At 45.7% G+C, this 26,397-nt stretch overlaps 1 protein-coding gene across 6 annotated transcripts in view; it reads left to right on the top strand.

Moving 5' to 3' along the window:
* Positions 1 to 26,397, top strand: part of USP15 (ubiquitin specific peptidase 15) — a 401,393-nt gene that overhangs the window by 322,361 nt on the left and 52,635 nt on the right. For all 6 annotated transcript variants that reach the window (XR_003858618.1, XM_029615760.1, XM_029615761.1 and 3 more), the window contains 3 exons: positions 10,819 to 11,094; positions 11,318 to 11,388; positions 23,929 to 24,044. Coding sequence is in view for 5 of the 6 variants with exons in the window: in XM_029615760.1 (XP_029471620.1) it covers positions 10,819 to 11,094; positions 11,318 to 11,388; positions 23,929 to 24,044 (463 nt within the window). In the remaining variant the exon portion in view is untranslated. The remainder of the gene's footprint in view (positions 1 to 10,818; positions 11,095 to 11,317; positions 11,389 to 23,928; positions 24,045 to 26,397) is intronic.

Raw genomic sequence — 26,397 nt, forward strand, 5'->3', positions numbered from 1 at the left:
CTATTCCCCGTGTATGCTGGATAATGGGATTTTTACTGAGTTTGCCAGGAAAGGTATTTGAATGGCTGGGAGTAAGTTTTGGGAACATAAGATCAGGTGGTAATTTGGAAATATATGTTCAAATGTTTCATTTCTTAATTATTCTTCCAAATCATTGCTTAGAACAACGTACAACATTCTCTGATTATGGTAAGCTCTCAGTTAAAGATTTTAAAGATTGTATATCATTCCTCTGAGGATAAATAAATGGATCTCCGTTATTTCTTCTCATTGTTGGCATAATTGATCCGGAAATGCTTATCATATTTGAGCCAGGCCCACCTTTCATAATCTTTGTAAACTTTCAAATTAGTGTTAACATAAATAAGTATAACACCAAATTGTGTGTGATCCTCCAGCTTAGTAACTCTTATCAAGCCATAAAAATACACAGAACAAATTGTTAATATTCATGGGTATGTTCCATCCTTCCAGCCACCTCATCATCATTCCTTTTTCTCCACCATTATTTTCTTTATTCCTTCGAAGCTTAAATATTTCCTGAGAGTTCTTGGCTCACCTCCTCACAGCTGGGTAAGATTAGTTAAGATAGGTGAACCTCTTTCAGGTTTCTCCTTTGGACATTCAGCTTGCTGACCTCAGTTAAGATCTAGCAAGTAACTGGAGTCAAACGAGTCTAAAGAATTTTAGTACTGCTTTTTGGATGCAAACTGCATCTATTTCTTTTTCCTTTATGCTGCCTTTTGTGCTTCTTGCTAATAAGCTCTTGAAACATACTAGGCCCTGCTTCATTATTAGTTACCTTAGGAGGTATATTCTTGCCCATCCGCATTCTTTTTTCTCCTTTGGACCCAGTGGTGATGTATTCCCTTTCCCAGTGCCTTTGTTTATTGCTAGTATAATTTTAATGACATACTGCAGCTCATATATTTTTTCAATATATAATTAATAAAACATTGTAATAATGTCAAATGTTCTATTCTTTTTGTCATTCTTGCTTGTTTTTGAAGTTTTATATGAGTTACAGAAATGTAATCTCTAATTTTTTGCTGATTCCTTTGAAGTTCTTATAATCCAGGATCTGTATTACTAGAGCAGACTACCAAGAAAAATACCAAAATTAGTTATTAGTTTGTGACACCTTTGTAGGTGAATTATGATGTTGAGTGACTAATACTTGATGTATTATGTATATTTATGTACACGCAACACTGCACAAAATATCCATTATTGTTGTTTGTTCTCTAAAGAGTTTGGGGGGGAGAGGGAGAGAGAGAGACTGTAAAGAAATCAATGTCATTCTCTATTTATACCACTGTAGGAGGGGGCACTTTTAACTCTGTGTGGAGTTTGGGGGGTGGGGTAGGTTTGGTGGGGAGTGGTTTTACATACACAGTAGGAGGTACGAACAGCAAAGTTGACATCACTGAAGATTTTTTACTGTTTGAATCGATGAAAGGTACAAGAGTTAATTTGTACAACTTTTGATACAGTTAGTTGATCATGACATTCTCTGGTACCGATTGCAAAAATGTAGCATCTCAGGAAATGTACTGAATTGGTTTTTAGCATATCTGAGTAATCGTTCACAACAGGTGAAACTTGGGAATGACCTATCACAATGGTGCGTGTAAAAGTCTGATGTTCCCCAGGGCTCTGCTTATCAGCAGTTTTAGTCAACATCTATTTAGCCCCAATTACTAAACTATTAGCTAGTGTTTGTGATGGGTACAAAGTTTATGCTGATAGAAGCATAGAAATGATGGCAGAAGAAGACCAATCGGTCCATCCAGTCTGCCCAGCAAGCTTCACACTTCTGTTTTTTTCTCATACTTATCTGTTTCTCTTGGCTCTTAGTAACCTTAGGTTCTATTTCCATTTCACCCCCACCATTAATGTAGAGAGCAGTGATGGAGCTGCTTCCAAGTGAAATATTAAGTTTGATTAGTTGGGTAAGCGGCAGCATAGCTCTCTGCCATTGAAGCAGAGAGCAATGCTGGATATGCGTGAAGTATTAGTTTTTCTTCTCCCCTGCCGTTGAAGCAGGGAGCTATGCTGGATATGCATTGAAAGTGAAGTATGCCTTGAAAGTCACATTAACTATCATCAAATATTGAAAAGCCTAATAATTGGTAATTGAATAAGCCTAATAATTGGTAATACCTATAGCCCATGAACCCATCCCTGGGGTTTTTTTTTTTTTTTTGTTTTCTTTTTTTAATTGGGAGATGGCAGCCCTCCATCCTTCCGCTCCGTGAAGGTGGAACATCAACCACTGGCCACTGGCATCCCGCTCCGTGAATGCCTCTGTGGCTACTGCCGCTCCGTGCAGTGTTTTGCTGCTTCTTTATACGCGTCCTCTAGACCTGATGGATCCACAGTGATGGATCCACAGTGATGACTTGTAATTCTTTATTTCCTAGCGTGTAGCCAGATGGACTCAGAACAAGTGGGTATAGTGTGCTCGTGCTAGCAGTTGGAGACGGATCTGACGTCAGCACGGGTACATATACCCCCACAGGAAGTGAGGCAATTCAGTAATTTCCGTCTCCAAAGCAGTTTGGAGAGCCTGCATGCTTGCTGAGCGTGTTTTCCAATACTACTTTCTACATTCTACTTACTAAATTTCTACAGAACAACGAGCCCCGCACTCCTGCGTGATACCCTCGGGTCCCTCCCCCAGTTGAGTTTCCCGGGGTGATTTCCGCGATCCCTCGGAGGTCTATGCCTCGGTCCGGTGGCCGAATCACGGCAGGGATCTAGCCCCCAAGCGAGAAGGGCTTGGGCCGGGCTGAGAGGCGCCTCGGTCCCGGCGTGGACCTAGAGGCAGCGGGTGCATTTCCTCAAGCGCGGCGCTGGAGACCGCCCGGGTTCCAGCAGGGAAGCGCCGAGGATCAGGTAAGGCGTACATCTCTTACTTTTGGTCTCCGAGGTACGAGGATTGGCGGCGTTGCCTGTATGCGGCACGCCGCGGAGGTCGCCATTTTGTCAGCCTTGTTCAGGTATTGAGCGCCCATGATAGGCGCCTGTATCTTATTGAGCGCATATTGCTGACCGCATATTATTGAGCACATATTGTATTGAGCGTATATTGCTGCCATATATTATTGAGCGCATATTGTATTGAGCGTATATTGCTGCCGCATATTATTGAGCGCATATTGTATTAAGCGTATATTGTATTGAGCGTATATTGCTGCCGCATATTATTGAGCGCATATTGTATTAGGCGCATATTCTTCAGCGCGCAATAGAGTACTCGAACGCCCCGGCGTCTCCTGCGGCGGCGCCTCCTGATTCCGGCGTGAAAGCTCTCGGCCTCTGCTCAGCATGCCAGCTTAGGGCCACGCACAGCGAGGAGCCAGACTCCCTTTGTGCCCAATGTGAGGAGGCCGTTGGAGCCTCTGGCCAGGATCAGTCTCAACCGAGGTTTGTCGACAGTTCCCCAGGGGCCACCCCGTATCTAGCGGGCAGTCTCGAACAACCTGGGATCCCGGGGGACCTGGTACCCCGACGACTAGAGACCGCCTCCATTTCCTGGGTGGATCTCTTTAAGGGGATCCATGCCTTTGTGCAGATGCAATCAGCTTCCCGTCCAGGCCCTGCTGCTGCTCCAGCTGATCCTGCCCCTGGACCTTCGCGCCCTTATCGTGGGCACCCGCCTCCGGGCAGTCTGGTTCATGCGGACCCTGATGTTTCAGAGGACGAGTCCGAACCCCCCGAGGAGGGGGAACTTCCCTCGGGGATTGAGCCATATCGAACCATGAGGCGGTTCTTTCCCAAGGAAGATCTCTCCGCCTGGTATCTCAGTGCCTGGCGGAGTTGGCTATTACAGGCCCCAGCACTACGGTGCCATCTACGCAGAACCCTCTGCTGGAAGGTCTTCATCCTACAGCCCGCCATTTTCCCTTCTTGCAAGCCGCACAGCAACTGATAGATTTGGAATGGGCTGCACCAGCGGCCTCATTCAAAGTGGGTCAGGCCCTGACGGGCATGTACCCCCTGGATCCGGCAATCAAGGAGATGCTGGCGTGCCCTCAGGTGGACGCCTTGGTTAGCTGTGTGGTCAAGTGCACTACCATTCCAGTTGAGGGGGGGCGGCCCTCAAGGAGCCTCATGACCAGCGACTGGACGCCATCCTGAAACAGACCTTTGAGGTGGCAGCTCTATCTTTGCGGATCGCAACTTGCTGCACAGTGGTGATGCGTTCCTGTTTGTCACAGGTCAGGAACAATGCTCCGGCAGTGAACATGGAGTCAGCTCTCTCGTTCCTCACGGATGCCGCATCTGACCTAGTCCGTACGACAGCCAAGGGGTTCTCATCTTCTGTAGCTGCCGGGAGTCAGCTCTGGATACGGAATTGGTCTGCCGATGCTCCTTCTAAGATGCGCCTCACCAGAATGCCCTTTAAGGGCTCTCTCCTGTTCGGCAGCGACCTTGATAAACTGGCCAGCACATGGGGCGCCTCTCCAGTACCTCGACTGCCGGAAGACAGGTTCAAGAGGAACCAGTGCGCCTTTCCAAGGCCATCCAGAGGTAGAAGCTCCCAACGCTTCATTCCCTATAGGAGTCGCTACCAGGCACCTCGTCCTCAGGCCAGGAACCAGTCCTTTCGGACCAAGCAGCATAAGAGGGGAGCCGGCTCGGGTTCAGGGCCCAGCCACGCCTCCCAATGAGAATCAGCCGATCAATCCGGGGGACGGAGCCATAGGGGGCACGTTAACCCTCTTCTACCCCAGATGGGTCGAGATTACGTCGGATCAGTGGGTCCTCGCCATCATCCGAGAGGGGTATTATCTGGACTTCCATCATCTCCCTCCGGACAGGTTTGTGGAATCTCCGTGTCCAATCCACAAGAGGGCAGCATTGGAAGCTACGCTGGCGAGGCTCCTGTCCTTGAAAGCCATAGTCCCAGTACCTGCATGGGAAATGGATTCTGGACATTATTCCATTTATTTCATGGTACCCAAGAAAGAGGGCACTTTCCGGCCCGTACTGGACCTCAAGTCAGTCAACCGATACTTAAAGGTCCCGAGGTTTCGCATGGAAACTCTGCGCTCCGTCAAGACTGCAGTACAGCCAGGAAAATTCCTCACGGCCTTAGACTTGTCAGAAGCCTACCTGCATATCCCGATCCATTCGGATCATCAGCGCTACCTACGCTTCAAGGTTCTGGGACGCCACTTCCAATTCCAAGCTTTGCCCTTCGGGCTAGCCACGGCGCCGCGGACCTTCACCAAGGTGATCGTAGTGGTAGCAGCGGCGCTCAGACGGGAAGGAATCCTGGTTCATCCCTACCTAGACGATTGGCTGATCAGGGCGAAATCACGAGAGGAGAGCCATCGGGCAACCAACAGAGTGATCGCCCTTCTGGAAAGCCTGGGATGGGTAGTCAACCTAAACAAGAGTTGCCTACAGCCTTCCCAATCACTGGGAATACCTGGGAGTCCAGTTCGACACCCAGGCAGACAAAGTCAGTCTCACCACCAAGAGAAGGTTAAAACTTCAGACACGTCTCCGGTCCTTGATGGGAGCCAGCCGGCCCATAGCTTGGAATTATCTGCAGGTTCTCAGCCTCATGGCATCCACCCTGGAAGTGATACCCTGGGCAAGTGCCCATATGAGACCTCTACAACGCTCCCTGCTCTCTCGCTGGAGCCCTCACTTCCGGAATTACTCCGTGCATCTACCTCTGCCAGCCAGAGTGCGGACCCAGTTACGGTGGTGGTTGCAGTCCAACCACACGAGCAGGGGGTCGAAGATGTCCTCCCCCACGTGGACTCTGCTCACCACAGATGCCAGTCTGAGCGGATGGGGAGTACACTGCGAAGAACTCACCGCACAAGGGTGGTGGAACAGAGAAGAGTCAGGGTGGAACATCAACCGTCTAGAGGCACGGGCAGTCTGGTTAGCCTGCCTGCAATTTGCTCACAGACTGCGGAACTGGGCAGTCAGAGTGATGTCCGACACCGCCACCACGGTGGCATACATCAACCGTCAGGGCAGAACCAGAAGCCGACAGGTGTCCCTAGAGATAGCCCCGCTGATGGCTTGGGCAGAGGCGAATCTTTAGGACATCACCGCCATCCACATTGCCGGGAGGGACAACACCACGGCAGACTTCCTCAGCAGAGAAAGCCTAAATCCGGGGGAATGGCAGCTGTCGCCCACAGCCTTCCAGATGATTGTGGATCACTGGGGGATTCCGGACATGGACTTACTAGCGGACAGGTCCAATGCTCAAGTACCCAGATACTTCAGCCGCAAGCGAGATCTGTTCTCTTATGGGATCGATGCCCTGGTTCAGCCATGGCCTCCAGTGACCCTGCTATACGCCTTTCCTCCGTGGCCCCTGCTGGGCACCCTTATCCACAAGATTCAGAAGCACTGGGGCCTAGTTCTTCTAGTGGCACCAGATTGGCCAAGAAGACCCTGGTACGCGGACATGAGAAGACTACTGGCAGGGGAGCCCCTTCCCCTGCCTCCTCAGGGTCCCATCCTCCACGAGGATCCGGCTCAATTCTCTCTTACGGTCTGGCCTTTGAGAGAGCTAGACTGAAGAAGAGAGGTTACTCGGAGCCGGTGATAGATACACTTCTCCGAGCTCGCAAGTTTTCCACATCCCTCACCTACGTCAGGATTTGGAGAGAGTTTGAAGCCTGGTGCGACACTCATGGCACCAATCCACATGTGACTACTATCCCTATTGTTCTGGATTTCCTGCAGGATGGGCTTCAGAAGGGTCTCTCCCTAAGCTCCATCAAGGTTCAGGTGGCTGCGCTGTCTTGCTACGGTCCCAGGAGGGATGGCAAGACCATTGCCACGCACCCAGATGTTTCTCGCTTCCTGAAAGGAATCAAGCACATTCGTCCGCCACTGAAGTGGCCAGTGCCCCTGTGGAACCTTAACCTTGTTTTGGATTTCCTCGCGGGATCCACCTTCAAACCCCTTCGGGGCCTGTCTCTCCGTTCGCTAACTTTGAAGATGGTGTTCCTGCTGGCAGTGTGTTCAGCACGCCGTATCTCAGAGCTACAAGCGCTGTCCTGCCATGATCCCTTTCTCAGAATCACTCCTGAAGCTATCCATCTTTGCACGGTTCCCTCCTTTCTACCTAAAGTAGTCTCACAATTTCACCTCAACCAAACCATATCCTTGCCTACCACAGCGGGTTTGAAGAAATCAGAAGAAGGGCGTTTGCTACGCCATCTCGACATCGGCAGATTACTGCCCAGATACCTGGAAATGACAGAAGCAGTACGAAAGATGGACCATCTGTTCGTCCTTCACAGCGGGAAGAAACAAGGAGAAGCGGCCTCACGGCCCACCATCGCCCACTGGATCAAAGAAGTTATCAGAGCGGCCTACGTAGAGGCCGGGAAGTCACCACCTCTGCAAGTCAAGGCTCATTCTACCAGAGCCCAAGCAGCATCTTGGGCAGAATCTAGGATGCTGTCACCCGCAGAAATATGTAAAGCGGCGACATGGTCCTCCCTCCATTCCTTCTCCAGGTTCTACCGTCTGGATGTCCAGGCCAGGGAGGACACAGAATTTGCAAGGGCAGTCCTACGCGGTCCTCAGGCAGCCTTCCACCCAGTCCGGGAGTAAAGCTTTTGTACATCCCACTTGTTCTGAGTCCATCTGGCTACACGCTAGGAAATGTTGAGATTACTTACCTGATAATCTCGTTTTCCTTAGTGTAGACAGATGGACTCAGCATCCCGCCCGGCTGCCAGTATACATGGGTTTCACCGATTCAAGGTAAGCCATGTCATTTTCTTACATAAGAGCGTCCCCTTTGCCAGGTGTCGACGCCTTCCAGTTGGGAATGCTGGCGGTCTCCAGCTCCTATCAATCGGTCAGGGGAATCCTGTTTAACTATTTCATTGATCGTCAGTACACATATATCCATAACAGCTTTTGCAAGGAAGATTACTGAATTGCCTCACTTCCTGTGGGGGTATATATACCCGTGCTGACGTCAGATCCGTCTCCAACTGCTAGCACGAGCACACTATACCCACTTGTTCTGAGTCCATCTGTCTACACTAAGGAAAATGAGATTATCAGGTAAGTAATCTCAACATTTGACTGTGTCCCTCTTGGAATGAAACTTTGGAACATCTTCATATCTGTATGTCTTCAATTAAACATTAGTTACACCGAAACGAATTGTCACTTAACATGTCTAAAACTGAAATTTTGTTGATTCAGAGACCATATTCAACTTTTCATCAGCAATCAATTTTGATCGATGATTTAAGTTTTCCTATTAATGCCCTGATTAAAAGCTTAGGAGTTTTGATTGACTCTTCGCTTTCCTTTCAGCCTCAAATCAAAGCCATAATTAAATCTGAGTTTTTTTATGTTACGTGTGCTCTCGGGGTTAAAACATCTGCTACATAACTATGACTTTCGTGCATTTGTTCAGGCATTGTTGCGCTCGGGGGTGGACCCTTGTCCTGGGGCAGAGATGGAACACCTCCTGAAAGGGAACAGGAGGTAACTGCCTCCAGGGGGCGGAGCACTGGAGGAGATAGAGGCTGGGAAGAGCTTCACCACTGGAAGCCCGAGGTCCCGCCAGGTGGAGCCCGTAGGGACCCGGGCCACTTGGACTTAGGTGGGCCTTGCAGCGTCTCCTGAGAGAGTGAAAGTCCGGCATGCCCACGGAGACAGGGGGAGAGCGATCGGGTTCAAAGTTGAAGGCTGGTTGGAATACGGAGAACCAGAACAGAGTTGGTGATGACAAGGCGAGGAATGGAGCCAGAATCTGGAGACGAGATCAGACAGGCAAAGGCCAAGATCCAGAGGTCAGTCCGAGGAATGGTCAGCGAAGCAGGGGTCAGGGACCGGAGGTCAGTCGAGTTCAAAGGCAGACTGAGGTCTTGCGGCAGGTGGGCAGGTCAGGAACAAGCTGAGGTCTTTGAGGCAGGCGGCAGGCAGGTCAGGAACAAGCTGTGGTCTTTGAGGCAGGCCTGCAGGTCAAGAGCAAGCTGAGGTCAGTACCGGTAAGACAGTCCGAGGGTACTACCTGGGTAGACAGACGAACACAGGAACAAGCAGGATACGGAACTAGGATGCAGGAACAAGTCAGGAACAGAACTGGAACAGAAGGATCCTGGAACGAGACTAGGAAGGAACAGGTACAAGCGCAGAGGCAATCTAGAACAAACCGACCCGATTGCCAAGGCAAGGAAGTGCTAGCAGGGACTTCCTTATAACAAGAGATCAATCAAGGCGCGCCGCAAAGCTAAGACCTGCCCTTGGCCCTACATGAGTCCAGGCGGTTCGCGTGCGCATATGGGCGTGGCTAACAGGGCGGAGGACTCCGAGCCTCAGCATGAGGCCTGGTGTGCAGTGGAAGGCCCGGTGACCGCCGCCGCAGGACACCGGGGCCCTGGCAGGCTGACAACTACCGTAAGGGAGGTTATCCCGGGACCTGCTATGGACCATAAAGGTGAGCAGGACCGCTCACGGGACGGCCGCGGGCGGGACGCGTAACAGGCATCTCTTTTCCCTCTGATTACTGTAATGTTCTTTATTTGGGTCTTCCTTTGAAATCATTGCATCCTTTGCAGCTTTTGTTAAACTCTACTGCAGGGCTGATTACTAGAATCAAACAGTATGAACATATCACCCCGATGCTCGATAGTTTGCTCTGTTTACCATTACAGCAGTGAATTATCTATAAAATTGGGATGACATTTAAGTTAATTAACTTGAGTTCTTGTCCTTGGTCTAATGCACTGTTAAAAGTATATGAACCATCTCGACTGTTAAGATCTTCTCAAGGGGTACTACTCGATGTGCCCTCAGTCAGAGCTGCTTGCCTTACAGTTACAAGAGAATCCGTGTTTTCAGTAGCAGTGCCTATTCTTTGGAACACCTTACCAATGGAACTCAGAATGTCTGAATGTATTAAGAAGTTTCAACTCCTTCTGAAAAGCTTCATGTTAAAACAAGCATTTGGATAAGAATACTGATATTGGTCCTCCCGTGAAATGCGTCTATCCAGTGAATTATGATTTGTTTACGTAGTAAATACATTTTAATATGTTTTGTATTTACATGTTAATTTTTTGTGAATGTTTTATTTTGTACATCGCTTAGGCCATCAGTGTTAGGCAATAAATAAATTTTAATAAATGGAAATGAAATGCACTCTCTACCTAGCTTGTTGCACTCTCTACCTAGCTTGTTGCACTCTCTACCTAGCTTATTTGAAACTAGGTAGAGAGTGCATTGTACAAATCAACTCCTCTTGTACCTTTCATCGATTCAAACAGCAGAAAATCATCAGTGATGTCAGCTTTGCAGTTCATACCTCCTACTGTGAATGTAAAACCACCCCCTGCAAACCTACCCCACCCTGCCAACCCCACAGTGAGTTAAAAGTGCCCCTTCTTACAGTGGTATAAATAGAGAGTAACATATTGATTTCTCTACAGAAGCGCTCTCTCCCCCCTCCCTCAAATGCTGCAATGTGTTAAATAATGCAAGGCAGTGCATGTTTGCGGAAATTACCGCAAGGTGTGATAATATAGCGTGCATTGCGGAAATTGCCTATGTGATGTGATAGCTTGGAAATTAGCCTAACCACGCCCCTTTTTAAAATCACAGGCACTATTTCTGCTACAAATATATCATTTTGATAAATCTAAGGATAATTTAGAACACATGAAGTGCTCTAAAATAACCGTATAAAAAAAACTGATTAAAAATATTAGAAAAGCAGCATGTGTACCTGATTTTTAAAAAAATTTTCTCCATTCATCAGGAGCCTCTTTTTTTTTTTTTTTTTTTTTTTTTTTGCTTCCTCAGGTGAAATGGAAACAGATGAACCAGATGATGAATCTAGCCAAGATCAGGAACTTCCCTCAGAGAATGAAAACAGTCAGTCTGAAGATTCTGTAGGAGGAGATAATGATTCTGAAAATGGATTATGTACTGAGGAAACCAGCAAAGGTCAACTGCTTGTTGAACAAACAAAAAGACTCTTTACATTCCAGTTCAATAACTTAGGCAATACTGATATGAACTATATCAAAGATGATACTAGGTATATTAGATTTGATGACAGACAACTAAGGTTAGATGGTAAGTTGGGAATCTTTTGGTCATATTTTTACTTCTGTTTTCTCTTTTTGCTCTCTGCAAAATATACATTGCAGAAAAATTAAGATTTTTTTTCAAAGAAGTACTACAGGTAGTTTTAGATGATTTGGTTGTTAATTAAATTATTTCCTTAAGTTTTGGAAGCTCTTGTTAAATGTTTTGTCTGTAAATAATACAATCTGTACACATTTTTTTTTTTAATTAGAAAGATCATACTTAGCTTTGGACTGGGATCCTGAACTCAAAAAGAGACATTATGATGCTAGTGTGGCTGAGGTAAGCCCCTTTGTCTTTTTTTGCTTCTACTTTTTCCTGTACTGAGTGAAGCATTATGGTTGGGACCTCATGATATCAATATGTGAAACTGATCTTGCAGTGTTTGCACTGGCTTCCCATTGGCTGGTGTATTAAATTCAGAATTTTTCTTTGAATTTTCAAGGTATTACACTTTGTAGTTCATTCTTACATCAATGCAGCTCTAAAACATTTATTTTCTTATTCATTTGTTGAGGACTCAAAGCCAGGACTTTTTCAGAATTGCAATCAGTTAAGCAGTAACATCTGTGTGAAATAAGAGAATGATTGTGAAGATATCTATGCAGTGCTTGCCTCCCACCAGCAGGGCCCCTTCAGTAGGCCAGGTTACTTGCTACTCAGTTCTCTAAGCCCTATGGCCTGGACATTCTGCTGGCGGCCATGTTCTAGGACTGTCTCTGCATATAAGCCTGCCCCATCCTGTGCTCCTCGCCTCACCTTGGAATTATTCGTGGTCTGAGTCTTAATCGTTTGTATCTTCAGTCTTAGAATTTGCTTTCTCTGTTTTGTTCTTGCCTTGTGTGTGGCCCCAGTTTAGTGGCCTCCTGTTCTGTTAAGTCTTGTTTGTTTGTTTAGTTTCCTTGATCTTGCATGTATCTTGCTTAGTGGCCTTCTGGTTTTGTTGGATCTGCATCTGTCCTGTCTTGTTTTGTGGTGCTCTTTCTATTCTGTGTTTGTGGCCACCCTTTTGTTTCTTGCTTATTCCATTAACCTAGCCTGCCTTTGTTAGGTGCCTTTTCATTACTGTTTGCACCTCCTGCTAAGTCCTGCCAGCCACCGGAACTTGAGAGATCAACTCAAGGGGAAGGTGGTTGGTCAGGCTCCAATGTTCCTTTTAATTTTTGAAAGGCTACGTTTGCAAAAATCTTTCTTTTGTGCAAATTTTTACAAACTGTCTTCAAATGTATGCACTATAACCAGTATAATGCAAATAATATCTGGATTTCTTGTGTGCACTATGTTTTGCTATAGGCGCGTGCAATTGCGCACAGCTTAGAGTTATATTGTCAGGCACCAGCCTTCTCCAGCTCTGGGGGTTACCCATAACCACCTCCTGTTGCCTGACAACCCATTTCTTTGGAATTCATTATTGAAAGATCTTCATTCTGAAGATTTTATATATTTTATACATTATATATATACACACACATATACATAGTAATGACAGCAGAAAAAGACCAAGTGGTCCATCCAGTCTGCCCAGCCAAGCTTCCTTTGGTAGTATCTGCTGCACCGTACAGATTACCCCATCTTTCTCTTAAGGATTGCAACTGCCACTCTGTGTAGTTATCCCCAAGTTATCCCCAAGTCTTATGATAACCCATAAAAAAACCTTTGGGGAAAAACGTAGGCTTTCAAAGGTTGAGTTACTCTAGCTAATTTCAGAATAGCAGTGGAGTGGCAATGTGTTATCTTGTTTTATTTTTATTTTGTTTTAGTTTTTATTGGAGGTGAGGGGTTAATGTTGTGGTAAGTTTTATGTCAATTTGATGTGTATGTTCAAACTTTTCATAGACAGATTAAAAATATTTTAAATTAACACACAGTACAAACATATTTTCATAGTAACGCCTATTACTTCCTAATTTTTGTAGAACAAATCATGTCTAAAAGGTAATATATGATAACTTCATCAATAAACTTTAGTCCTTGAAGTTTATTACTGAATGTAACGACAAGTATTAACTCGTATTCACCTTTCACTATAGCCATAAAATCAAAACATTTTCACAAATATCTGGCTCTATGATTTTTACATAAATGAGACCCCAGAAAGCAAAGAGGAAGCCTCCTTCAACCTCATCCTCCCATGAATTAAAAAAAAATCAACATAGACTAACTTTTTAATGTTTATATGATAGGCAAATATTTTGCATATGATTGATACGTATCAGTGTGAAAGAATATAAGAACAAAAGAAGTATTATGCTGGGTCAGGACAAAGGTCCATCAAACCCAGCATCTTGTCTCCAGCATTGGCCAGTTAATGTCATTATTTATTTTATTTTATTTATTTAAAATTTTTATATACCGACGTTCATCAGGGATATCACATCGGTTTACAGTGTAACTGAAACAGTCGCCTGGGAAGGCGTTTTACATCATTACATCATTAGCAAGTATCCAGCAGATCCCAAAGAGCAGATCCAGTTTCCTAGCGTGTAGCAGACGGACTCAGGACCAGTGGGTATAGTGTATTCCTGATAGCAGTTGGGAAAAAGAGTCAGATTTCATGCTGAAGTCAGCCTACATATACCCGTGCAGGAAGCTTAGCTCTTCAGTATTTCTCCGTCTCCTAAGCAGTTAGGAACACTACACACACTTGTACAGTGTTAGAAAATCCAAACCAAAGAAGAAAGAAATTTACCTCTACAAGACGAGCCCCAATCGAGAATTCCTGAGGTGATTTCCAAGATCCCTCAGAGGCAAGCCTTGGTCCGGTATGTCCCCGGCGTGGACTTAGCCGCCAGAGTGGCTGAGAGGCAGCAGGTGCAATACCAAGCACGGCGGTGATTGCTGCGACATCAAATGATTGTTTAAGGATGGATTCCTGACGTCTGTCCTGGGCATCTTGAGTGCAGCTCCTCCTTTGACTGGGATGGTAGTGCGCTTTGAGATAGCACAGACCATGGTGTCCACTTTTGGGAACCCTAGGAGTTCTTTGGCCGTGGGTTCCAGAGGGTATAGGGCTTCTAGGGCCCATCCTCCTTTGAAGCTAGCCTCCAGGGGATTCCGTTCCAGGTCAATCGGTTGTTGTACGGCCTGCAGCATTGGGAAATAGCATGAGGCCTGACTGAGACAGACCAAAACTGGGTTCGACTTTGGCTCCGCTGTGGAACTTGCGCCAGGAATGGCCAGCGTCTTCAGGCTCAGAGACACGAGATCTGGCAACTCATCTTTGGAGAAGAACCACATCACGGTTCAGTATGGTTCCATCCCTGGACGGATTTCCCCTTCCTCCAGGGAGTCAGGCTGTGATCCCTAGGGGGAGGCTTTTGCCCGGCTGGGGCACGTATCGGGGGGTCTGAGAGAGGCATGGAAGGTCTTGCACTTCTGGTGAAGACTGTGGCTGTGCCTGGACAAAGGTTTGTAGCCCTTTGAAGAAGTCCACCCAGGAAAAGGTCCTTGGGTCCATATTGAATCCAGTGGAGTTCCCGGAGGTGCCCATCTGAGGAGGGACTGGGTTGGAGATACAGAGTTCCGGGGTACTATCGTTGGTGGAGCCGGATTCCTCTACTGGCTGAGAGGGGCCTTGTTTCGGTTCCCCCTGAGTCTCTTCACACTGCGGGCAGAGGCCACTTCAGGTTGCACAGCTCTCAGGTGGCAGGCTGGGCAGAGGGCTTGTCCTTTGGATTTCTTGGCCGGTGGTGCTATGATTTGTGCACGTGGAGTGGCTCAAAAGTAGTCTGTGTGCCTAGGTGCGTGTGCTGGGAGATTTAGTTGTGCGCTTCGGGTGTGCCGACGATGTGCGTGCAGGAAGAGGAAGATGTGGGTGCAGACCACTATTTGTCCGCTTAGTGAGGATGCGCATGCTGCTGTGTGCACAGGCCTATCTGTGCGCCCGGCACCGTTGTGCATGCCGCTGTGTGCACGGCACAGATGCGTGCGCCGCTGTGTGCGCAAGGCGTGCGCCGCTGTGCACGCAAGTCGTGCGCCGCTGTGCGCACAGCTCAGTTGTGCGTACAATATGGTGATCAAGGGGGGGAAATGGCACCGATGACCACGTGGGCAAGATGGCGACCCCCCCCCCCCCCCTCCCGGAGGGTCTCCACGTGTGTGGACCCTTGCACCGGATCGGGGTCTAGCCCGGACGGGGATGCTCAACCCAATTTAACAGATTCTGAAAGGACGATCTGAGCGGCTAACCGAGCCTCGGAGACCGGAGAGTTTAAGAAAGGTTTCTACCTTACCTTGTCTCGGCACTTCCTGGTCTCGTACCGGATGGTCTCTGGCTGCGGGAGGAGAGGGAAAATTGGTCAGCCGACGCGACCTCCAAGACGAAACTCACGAGAATGCCTTTTAAAGGATCCCTCCTGTTCGGAAGCGAACTGGAGAAGTTAGCCAACAAATGGGGCGAATCCCCAGTACCTCAGTTACCGGAGGACAGGAACAAAAGAACCCAGCGCTTCTCTCCCCGAAGAACCAAGGGCAGAGGAGCCCAGCATTTTAGACCATACAAAAACACATACCAAGCACCTCGCCCCGCAGGCAGGGCCCAGAACTTTCGTAACAAACACAAGAGGGGAGCCGGCTCAGGTACAGGCACCAGCCGCAACCCACAATGAGAATCAACAGACCCATCCACAGGAAGAAGCCATAGGGGGCAGACTTACCCTCTTCTACCAAAGATGGGTTGAGAAAACGTCAGACAAGTGGGTCCTAACCATCATCTGGACTTCCACAGCATCCCTCCAGACAAATTTGTGAGATCACCGTGCCACTCCCCCTCCAAGAGGACTGCAGTGGAAACCACACTGACAAAACTACTCAGCCTAAAGGCAATAACCTCGGTGCCCATGCACCAACAAAATACTGGTCACTATTCCAGCTATTTTATCGTCCCCAAGAAGGAGGGAATGTTCCGGCCTATCCTGGACCTCAAGACCATCAATCACTACCTGAGGGTGCCGCACGTCTGCATGGAAACCCTATGCTCAGTCATAAGGGCAGTACAACCGGGAGAATTCCTGACTTCACTGGATCTGGATGAAGCCTATCTCCACATACCGGTCCACCACGACCACCAGCGCTTCCTACACTTTGCGATACTGGACCATCATTACCAGTTCCGGGCGCTACCCTTCAGACTAGCTACTGCTCCTCGGACGTTAACCAAAATCATGGTGGTAGTGGCAGCGACACTGAGGAAAGAAGGAATCCTTGTACATCCGTATCTGGACGATTGGCTGATCAGGGCAAAATCTCCAGGGGGAAGTTTCTAGGCGACCACCAGTGTCAAGAATCTATTGCAGAATCTCGGGTGGGTCGTCAACACAACCAAGAGCTGCCTGCAGCCCTCCCAATCGCTAGAGTACCTGGGAGTGCGGTTCGACACCAAACAAGACAGGGTTGTTCTTCCCCCGACAAGGAGAAGGAAACTGATGGACCAATTGCAAAAACTGTTGAACTATGCTTGCCCCATGGTATGGGATTACCTCCAAGTTCTCGGTCTCATGACATCAACCCTAGAATTCGTCCCATCGGCAAGGACCCACATGCGCCCACTACAACGTTCCATACTGTCATGATGGAACCCGATGTCCCAGAACTACTCCATTCGCCTCCAGCTATCGGCAGAGGTTCGGACCCAGCTCCAATGGTAGCTACCATCTGAGCAAGGGAGTAAGACTATCCCCATCAACCTGGATCTTGCTCACCACGGATGCGAGCCTGCGAGGGTGGGGAGCCCACTGCCAGGAACTGACGGCCCAGGGGCAATGGGAAAAGGAAGAGGCGGGATGGAACATAAACCGACTGGAAGCTCGAGTTGTCAGACTTGCCTGCCTGCAATTCAGTCACAAATTCCAGGGCGAATTTCTGAGTCATGTCGGTCAACGCCACAACAATTTCCTACATCAACCGCCAGGGAGGAACCAGAAGCCAACCGGTGTCCCTGGAAATAGATCCCCTAATGGCGTGGACGGAAGCAAACCTGCAAGGGATCTCAGCCGCCCACATCGCGGGAAAAGACAACGTCACTGCGGACTACCTCAGCAGAGAGAACCTAGACCCAGGGGAATGGACGCTGTTGACCACAGCCTTCCAGTTGATAGTAAACAGCTGGGGAACCCCAGCCATTGATCTCCTGGCAATCCGGTCCAATGCCCAAGTTCCCAATTTCTTCAGCCGCAGCCGAGAACCACAATCCCGGGGAAACAACGCCCTCGACCAGACCTGGCCACAGGAAGTCCTGCTGTACGCCTTTCCCCCATGGCCACTACTGGGCAGGATCATCCGTAAGATAGAACACCACAGGGGGCTAGTACTTCTAGTGGCCCCGGACTGGCCAATAAGGCCATGGTACGCAGACATGCGAAGACTTCTTGCAGAGAACCCCCTGTGCCTTCCTCCATACAGGGACCTTCTCCGGCAAGGACCGATCCTCCATGAAGACCCAACGCGATTCTCTCTTACGGTCTGGCCATTGAGAGGACTCACCTGAAGAAGAGTAGATACTCTAAGGCAGTGATTGACACATTGCTCCGAGCACGCAAGTTTTCCACGTCTCTAGCTTACATACGAATATGGAGACTATTCGAAGCCTGATATGAGGACCGCGAGATCCTTCCACGGACGGTCAAAATCCCAATGATCCTGGAATTTCTGCAGGACGGCTTGAAGAAGGGGTTGTCTCTCAACTCCCTCAAGGTTCAGGTGGCTGCGCTGGCCTGCGTCAGAGCCAAAGTGGACGGTATCAGTCTATCAACCCATCCAGATGTTTCCCGCTTCCTGAGAGGGGTCAAACAAATCCGACCACCCTTAAAGTGGCTGGTGCCTCTATGGAATCTCAATCTAGTACTAGACTTCCTAGCAGGAGCTTCCTTCAGACCTACTCGCGGTCTGTCACTGAAGTTACTGACCTTGAAGACTGCCTTCCTAGTGGCAATATGTTCAGCCTGTCGCATCTCCGAGCTTCAAGCCCTATCCTGTCATGAACCATTCCTCAGGTTCACATCGGGATCCATACAACTACGCATGGTCCCCTCTTTTCTTCCGAAGGTAGTTTCTTAATTTCATTTTAACCAAACCATATCTCTACCATCTCCAGACGAACATAAAGACTCGGAAGACTCGCGTCATCTTCGCCACCTAAACGTCAGCAGACTCCTAGTCCGATACCTGGAAAGATCGGAATCCGTACGAAAGACGGACCACCTATTCTTCCTTCACAGTGGGAAGAAATAAGGGGAAGTGGCCTCGCAGGCAACCATAGCCCGCTGGATCAAAGAAGTAATCAAGGCGGCCTACGTAGAGGCAGGGAAGCCTTCGCCTCTACAAGTCAAGGCCCATTCTACAAGGGCCCAGGCAGTGTCCTGAGCAGAAACCAAGATGCTGTCAACCACCGAGATCTGTCGGGCGGCGACGTGGTCCTCCATACATACCTTCTCCAGGTTCTACCGCCTGGATGTCCAGGCCCGGGAGGGCACATTTGCAAGGGCAGTACTAAGTGGGCAACGGGCAGCCTCCCACCCATTTGGGGAGTAGCTTTTGTACATCCCATTGGTCCTGAGTCCATCTGCTACACGCTAGGAAATGGAGAAATTACTTACTTGATAATTTCGTTTTCCTTAGTGTAGACAGAAGGACTCAGCATCCCGCCCATGGCTGCCCCAAATTCGGGACACCTCGAGTGACAATCCCCGAGAGCAAGACAAGCACGGGTAAGCCAGGTATTACCCCTAATTCAAGACACCCATAGTTGCTGGTGTCGGCGTTTTTCGGTTGAGTGCACTGGCGGTCTCCAATTTGGAAATCAGTTGAACCAGTCCTAGTTAATCAAGTTATTCAAGTTAATAAGACACACATATATCCACCATTGCTTTTCGAGGAGAATACTGAAGAGCTAAGCTTCCTGCACGGGTATATATAGGCTGACGCCAGCTTGAAATCTGACTCCGTCTCCCAACTGCTATCAGGAGTACACTATATACCCATTGGTCCTGAGTCCATCTGTCTACACCAAGGAAAACGAAATTATCAGGTAAGTAATTTTTCCATTCCTTGTTGCTCACTCCCAGGGATTAGCTGCTGGTTTCCCCAAGTTCACTTATTTATTTTATTTATTTATTTTTATATACCGACATTTGATCTGAGATATCACATCGGTTTACATTCAGGTACTGTAGGTATTTCCCTATCCCCAGAGGCAATGGAGTGACTTGCCCAAGATCACAAGGAACGACAGTGGGACTCGAACCCTGGTCTCCTGGTTCGTAGCCCACTGCTCTAACCACTAGGCTATTCCTCCTCCCTTAGCCATATAGCCCACAGCTATAACCACTAGGCAACTCCTCCACTCCAGCACAAGGGGGAATGGTACCCCCTCCAATCCCCCAATCAATTGGAGAAAATCCTGGGTGCCATGTCACATAGTCACACCTATGCCAGCTCCTTAGCTTGTCGCAGGTCACAACCTCCCTCTGACTCTATCCTCTCCTCTGTTTTCCGTCTTGTGCTCCTATCAAGTGACAGGGGCCAACCAATGGCACCGGTAGCCCCTGTGACATAGTAAGGGCAAAGGCTTTCGGCGCCATTTTGAATACTGGTGGCCAACGGCCTGAGTGCAGGAGATCGCTCCCGGACGCCCGCTGGACCACCAGGGACTTTTGGCAAGTCTTGGGGGGGGTCAGGAAGGTGGGGGGTTGTAGTTAATTAAATTTAAAGGGTTGAGATGGGGAATGGGGGAAAAAAAATGTTATTCCCTCCCCTAATTTGCTCCATAAGATGCACAGATGCCCGGGAACAGAGCCGGTTTAGCACACCATTTTTTTTTTTTTTTAATTTTTCCACTCTGAATCCTAGGTTCGTCTTATGGTCAGGTGCATCTTATGGAGCGAAAAGTACGGTATTTAAGGGAACCTAGTTTAACTAAACATTTACACGGATACTGAAGAAGAAATGTAGCACCTATATCTAGCACTCGCTGTTTTTTTTCTATAAAGACTGTCTCGTCTGGATGATTTTTGCTAAGTCTGGAAATATTGCAAGCTGTTGGCCATAAAACCTTTTATCTGAGGCACAAAAAATCATTTTCATGGTCCAAATTCTATCGGGTTCCAAGGCAAATACCACCAATAAGGTGGCACAGCACTCAATATCAACTTGGGAATCCTGAAGCAAAGCAGTTAAGTTATCTAATACATTAGGTTGTATGGGAGGATTATTCAAAGGTTCAACAGATCTAGAGGCAATATAAAAGGCCTTGGTAATAGGAGAAATAGTATCTTGTGATACCTTGAGTACCTTCACATAGAATTTCCTAAGCATTTCAATAGGTGAAATACTAGATGACTTAGGAAAATTTAGAATTCTTGAATTCAATCTCCTTGAATTATTTTCTAGGATTTCCAACCTACATTGATTAAATTCTTCACCTTTAATCAGAGCTAAATCACATTTCTCCTGTTTCACATTTCTATTCCAATTTAGAAAACGTTCTGTATTATTCTTAAAAACTGTATCATGCCCCAAAACCTGAGGTTGAATAGAACCAACAGCCTTAGAAATATTTTCGATTTTGGTCCCAAGAGAACTTTCTAGTCCCTTAATAGCTGTCCAAAGTGTTTTCATGGTAATCTGGACTGATATCTCAGAAGAATTTGGAAAAACTCTGGAAGCAGGTATCATCAGAGGATTAGAGACATCTATCATTGCCTGAGAGTTCAATATCGCAGGTTCCCTCCACCACAGGAGAAACCTCTAAAACACTATTAGGCTGTAGGTGGTTCTTCTATGAGCCTGCTAAAAGTGCAGAGTCCAATTTAGGTGGCAGGTGGGCGTCAAGGCTAAGGGAGGTGGAATTCCCCGAGGTAGAGGGTGCAATAGCCCCCATGCCAGCCTGAGGCATCCCTGAAGTGTGCTGGTCCCCAAAGGGTGCAAGAACCCGTCGATAGTAGGCTGGGACACTGAAGAGATTGGAAGGGAAAACACGAACAGTCCCTTTTCTCTTCTTCCCCATGCGCTTCAGCGAGTTAATGCCCAGTGGAAATAATAAAGGGAGAGAGAGGGACTTTCTTGGAGGAGACTTCGAGATAAATAGCAGGAACAGTCAGTTGTCCGAACTGGACAAAGCCGCGCGCCCCTTTGGCGACGCGGCGGCTGCGCCCCGCTGCAGGGCCACTTAAAAGGCCCCTCTGATGTCCCAGGATGATGACGTCAGGGCACTGGCTGTCCATGGTTCAAGCCCTGTTGGAGCAGATCAAAATTACACTCCCGGATCGGCTCGGAGCCTCCTCTCACCTCTTTCTCTCCTTCAGTCCCAGTCTGTACGCCGCTGCAGAGCCGCTTAAAAGGCCCCTCTGAAGTCCCGGGATGATGTCAGGGCACTGGCTGTCTGCAGCTGAAGCCCTGTTGGAGCAGATCAAAATTACGCTTCCGGATCGACTCGGAGTCTCCTCTCTCTCTCTCCTCCAGTCCCCATTATGATATTTTCTTTTGTATTCTCCATTCCTTTCTAATAATTCCTAACATTTTATATGCTTTTTTAACCACCACAGCACACTGAGCTGAGGATTTTAATGTATTGTTCACATTGATGCCAAGATTCAGTTCTTGAGTGATTACTCCTAATTCGGGATCCAGCACTGGGTACATATATGTCCTAGATCTTTAGTGAACATGTACTGGAACATGTCATTAGATAGAGGTTAATGCCTGTTCATGAGTACTACCTCTATAACCTGTCATTATTTGTTGATTTATAACTAAGAATGTTACTTTTGAAAACCGTTGTGATCTTCACTTGGAACGACGGTATATAAAATGTCTAAGTAAATAAATATAGATTGAATTATTTTTCCTTATTTGCATCACTTTGCACTAATCCACATTAAATTTCATCTGCCATTTAGATGCCGAGGTTCTCAGTCTTGCAAAGTCTTTCTGCAGTTCCTTAGGATGTTAAATATTTTGAATATTTTTGTCTCATCTGCAAGTCTAATCACTTCACTTGTTTTCGATATCATTAATAAATAAGATAAACACAGATCCCTAGAGCACACTATTATCTACCTTTCTCCACTGGAAAAACTGACCATATTAGTCATATTGTTTGCATCCTGCCTTTGAACCAGTTACCAATCCACAATAAGACTGCCTTGTATCCCCAACCTTTTAGTTTTCTGAGGAGTCTCTCATGAGAAACTTTATCAAATGCCTTCTGAAAATCCAAATACACTGTCAATTGGCTCATCTTTATCCACATACGTATTCTCACCTTCCAAAAGGCATGGCCTTTCTTTGCTAAATTCATGCTAGCTCTTAATGTATAGGTATGACCAGTAATTTTGTTCTTAATAGCTTCTGCCATGCTCATAGTTTTGCAGTTATTTGGGTCACTTCTGGAGCCCTCATGAACATTGGCATTACATTTGAATGATAAGTTAGAGCATCAGTAGTAATTCTGCAATTTCATATTTGAGTTCCTTTAGAACGCTGGGGTTAATACCATCAGGTCCTGTGATTTGCTACAATTTAGTTTGTCAGTTTGCTCTAGCATTTCTTTGAGATTCACATTGATTTGATTCAGTTTCTCTAAATAATAACCTATAAAGAATGGTTCAGGATCTTGCCAACATCCTGCTTAATAAAAACTGAAGCAAAGAATTCATTTAGTTTTTCAGCTATAGCCTTATCCTCCCTGAGCACCCCTTTTACCTCCCAGTTCTCTAATGGCCTAAATGGCTCTCTTGCAGGTTTCTTGTTTTTAATGTACCTGAAAAAATTGTATTACCTTTTGCTCTTTGGCAAGCCCCTCCTCAGGTTCTCTCTTGGTCTGCTTTATTAACATTTTACATCTAATTTGGCAGTGCTTATTGGCATTCCTAATTTCATTAGGTTCTGCTTTCCATTTTTTGAAAGATGCCTTTTTGGCTTTGATAATCAAACTATGCTGACAGATGCTTGTTCTTTTTCTAAATTTCAACAAACAAAACGGGGAGTCAGAAACAAGTTTCCAAACTCTGGTGTCCAGAACTGCTTTTGTGGGTATAAATCACCTTTTAGGTTATAACTCAGACTGTGCATTAGTACAGATTTTGCTTTATATGCAGCTGTACATGAGGCGGGCATGAGTTTCAACTATATCCAAGAATTTCTTGATAGGAACGACAGTCCTTTATAGCATTGAGCAAGATAAGTCTAATGATTTTTGTTGTTGCAAAGAGTTGAGCAAGCTTACATCGGGGGAGTTGTGGCATTTGAATGATTGATCAACACATAGTTATGAAAGTTTTATTTGCATAAAAAATATTTTAAAAATATGAAAACATATTAAAAATGTACAACTGCATATAAAGCAAAAATGGCACTAATGCACAGTCTGAGTTATAGCCTAAAAGGTGGTTATTACCCACAAAAGCAGTACCGGACACCAGAGTTTGGAAACTAGTTTCTGATCCCTCGTTTTATTGTTTGTTGTAAGGGGATACACAGTAGAGGCTTGGGTTTCTTATACTTTTTAAAAATTTGCCAGAGCCTAAACTCTCAGAGAATAAGTTAAATGTTTTGTGAAGAAAGCTTAGTGATAAAGTGGCACTAACAAGTTTTGTGTTTATTTTTTAAGTACCAACTGAAGTTTTCATTATCTTACAAAAAATAAATGTTAATGTTTATGAAATTGGGTAAAATTATGAGAACTTTAAAATATTCAAAACTATATTTTTTGATAGGAGCACGTTATCCACATTACAGGAATTTTGGGCTGGTATTTGTAGTAAAAATATCTTGAAAATGTGTTTTGTTTCATTTGTTCATTTAACTGAAAAAAATACTATTTTTTAGGATTTTGAAAAGCATGAAAGCGTGGAATATAAACCTCAGAAAAAGCCCTTTGTGAAACTAAAAGATTGCATTGAACTTTTTACAACCAAAGAAAAACTAGGTGCTGAGGACCCCTGGTAAGATTAATCATGTGTAATTGTTAACCTAAATTATTTTTCTGTAGTTATAGGCAGCTATATCTAAACTGGACCATGGTAATAAATACATGACTGGACATTTAGGGAGCTCAAAATGTGTGTATATTTGTTACTGGAAGGATTTAATGTAATAAGTTTGATTAGATAGTGTGTGCTAATATAAAAATTGTTTATAAATGGAGTTGCTCCACTCAATAAAAGAACAGGCCTATGGTTCCGGAGGCCAAACAATCAGGTCAAAGGAAGAAAAAGTTCCCAGAAGGTGGTACATTGCTTTCTTACCAGTAAAAATATGATCTAATTTAATTTCACATTCCAGCTCACTATAAAGAAATAACATGATTAGTTAGATAGTCATCATTTAACTTTGAACTTAAATTCTATAATGAACATCTCAATATATTCCTGATATCCTTGTATAGTGGCAGAGAGGTCTGTAAATTATATATTGCATCGTAGAATTCAACTGGGGCAAGGGGGGAATCAAGGAGCAGGCTTTTATCAAAGCCCAGATAGGCAACAGCCACGTCACATTGTCAAAGTAATATATTAGGTTTGTTTGACAAATGTGGTATTATGAAACTTTTATCTAGGGTAGTGTTTCCCAGCCCTCTCCTGGAGGTACACCTAACCAGTTGGGTTTTCAGGATGTCCATAATGAGTATGAATGAGATAGATTTGTATACATTGGAGACCTAGAGTATGCAAATCTGTCTCGTGCATATTCAGTGTAGCAAGCCTGAAAATCCCACTGGATAGGTGTGCCTCCTGGAGAAGTTTGGCAAACGCTGGTCTGGGGTCTGGTAATCTGTTCATTTCAATATACTGTACTATCTTATTCTTTAGTCATGTTTCCATAACATTGCTCACTATCAAAGTTAGACAGATGGGTCTGTAGTAACCTATATTTTCCATGAACCTTTTGTAGGATGAGACTACAATTTGCTCTTCAATCTCTTGGAAACTCCCCTATTTGCAAAGACAAGTTTAACAGACCTAAGCAGCAGTGAAGCAGTGCCAGGAAACTGAGCTTCTCGGCTTCTAGCAGCTATAAACTCCTATGATGCATTTCAGGATATAGTACCACACTACTTTGCACTGGAGCAGGCATATTTGAACATTAAGCACAGAATGAAAGAACATTGATGATAGTAACTGTTTTCAGAGAAAAAAGGATGAAATCATGGAAATGGATGAAAAGAAGCCAGTTAGCATTCAGATCACTATAAATTCTTAAATGATTTAAAATAAAAAATAGAAAATAAATCTATAATCATACATTTCCACATGCTATCACATTTTACTTAATACTCACTTATACATAAGGCTAATAGAGTAAACAAGGCTAATAGAATAAACAAGGCGTAATCATTCCAAACATTGATTCAATCAGCATTGGCTGTTTCATAATATGTAATCATCTTGAGGCAAAAAGCACCTTTTTCTCTGTTAGCCTTATGTATAAGAGAATATTAAATTAAATGTTATAGTATGTAGAAATATGCATGGTAGATTTAGGGGGTAATTTTCTAAAGGATTTACACACACAAAAGCTTATATCGTAGCAGTTTTCAAAAGCCCATTTATAGAAAGGCTGACCATTCTACATCCTCATTAAGCCCTCTAGGGACTAATTGTATTCCATTGAAAAATGAACCTCCATTCACATTGCAATAACCCCTGGGAGACATCATCTTCCAGTGTCATAATCTGGGTCACTCAAAAAATTGCAGAATTTCCACTGTCGCTCCTCCCAATGCTCTGCTGAAGGGACATTCTCTTTCTGTAAACATATGCTACTCTGATGTTCTATAATTCTCAAACGGATCTCATCCTTAGTCTGCCTGATATAGATTAACCAGCATTCCCTCCTTGGAATGCCCCTAGACCACCCTTTTTCATACTGCAGATATGTGTGCATATTTTCTATTTTTATAAAATAGGGAGTACACGAGTAGAGGCTACTTATGTGCTTATATGTTCATTTTTATGCATGTTATATTTTGAAAATTCACCTTTAAGTGTCTGCACAGAGCAGAGACTTGTGCTAAAGGACTTCTGCTCTAAGCAGCAGCACAGAGGAGAGAACCATGCTAAAAAAAAAAATGTTTTCCTGAGGCTTGGCTGCAGTAGCAGCCTGGAAAATACATACAGCAGGCAAAGGAGGCTAACCCCATCTGGATAGTGAGGGACAAAGAGTAAGTTAGAGCTGGGCAGGCTCAAGAAATTTTCAATACATTTTCAATACATTGTTTTAGAGCTTCACTCATTTAAGGTAGGTACTTGTGACCTGGATTGGCCATTGTTGAAAACAGGCTACTGGGGTTGATGG

The sequence above is a fragment of the Rhinatrema bivittatum genome, chromosome 9 (assembly GCF_901001135.1).
Source record: "Rhinatrema bivittatum chromosome 9, aRhiBiv1.1, whole genome shotgun sequence".
NCBI lineage: Eukaryota > Metazoa > Chordata > Amphibia > Gymnophiona > Rhinatrematidae > Rhinatrema > Rhinatrema bivittatum.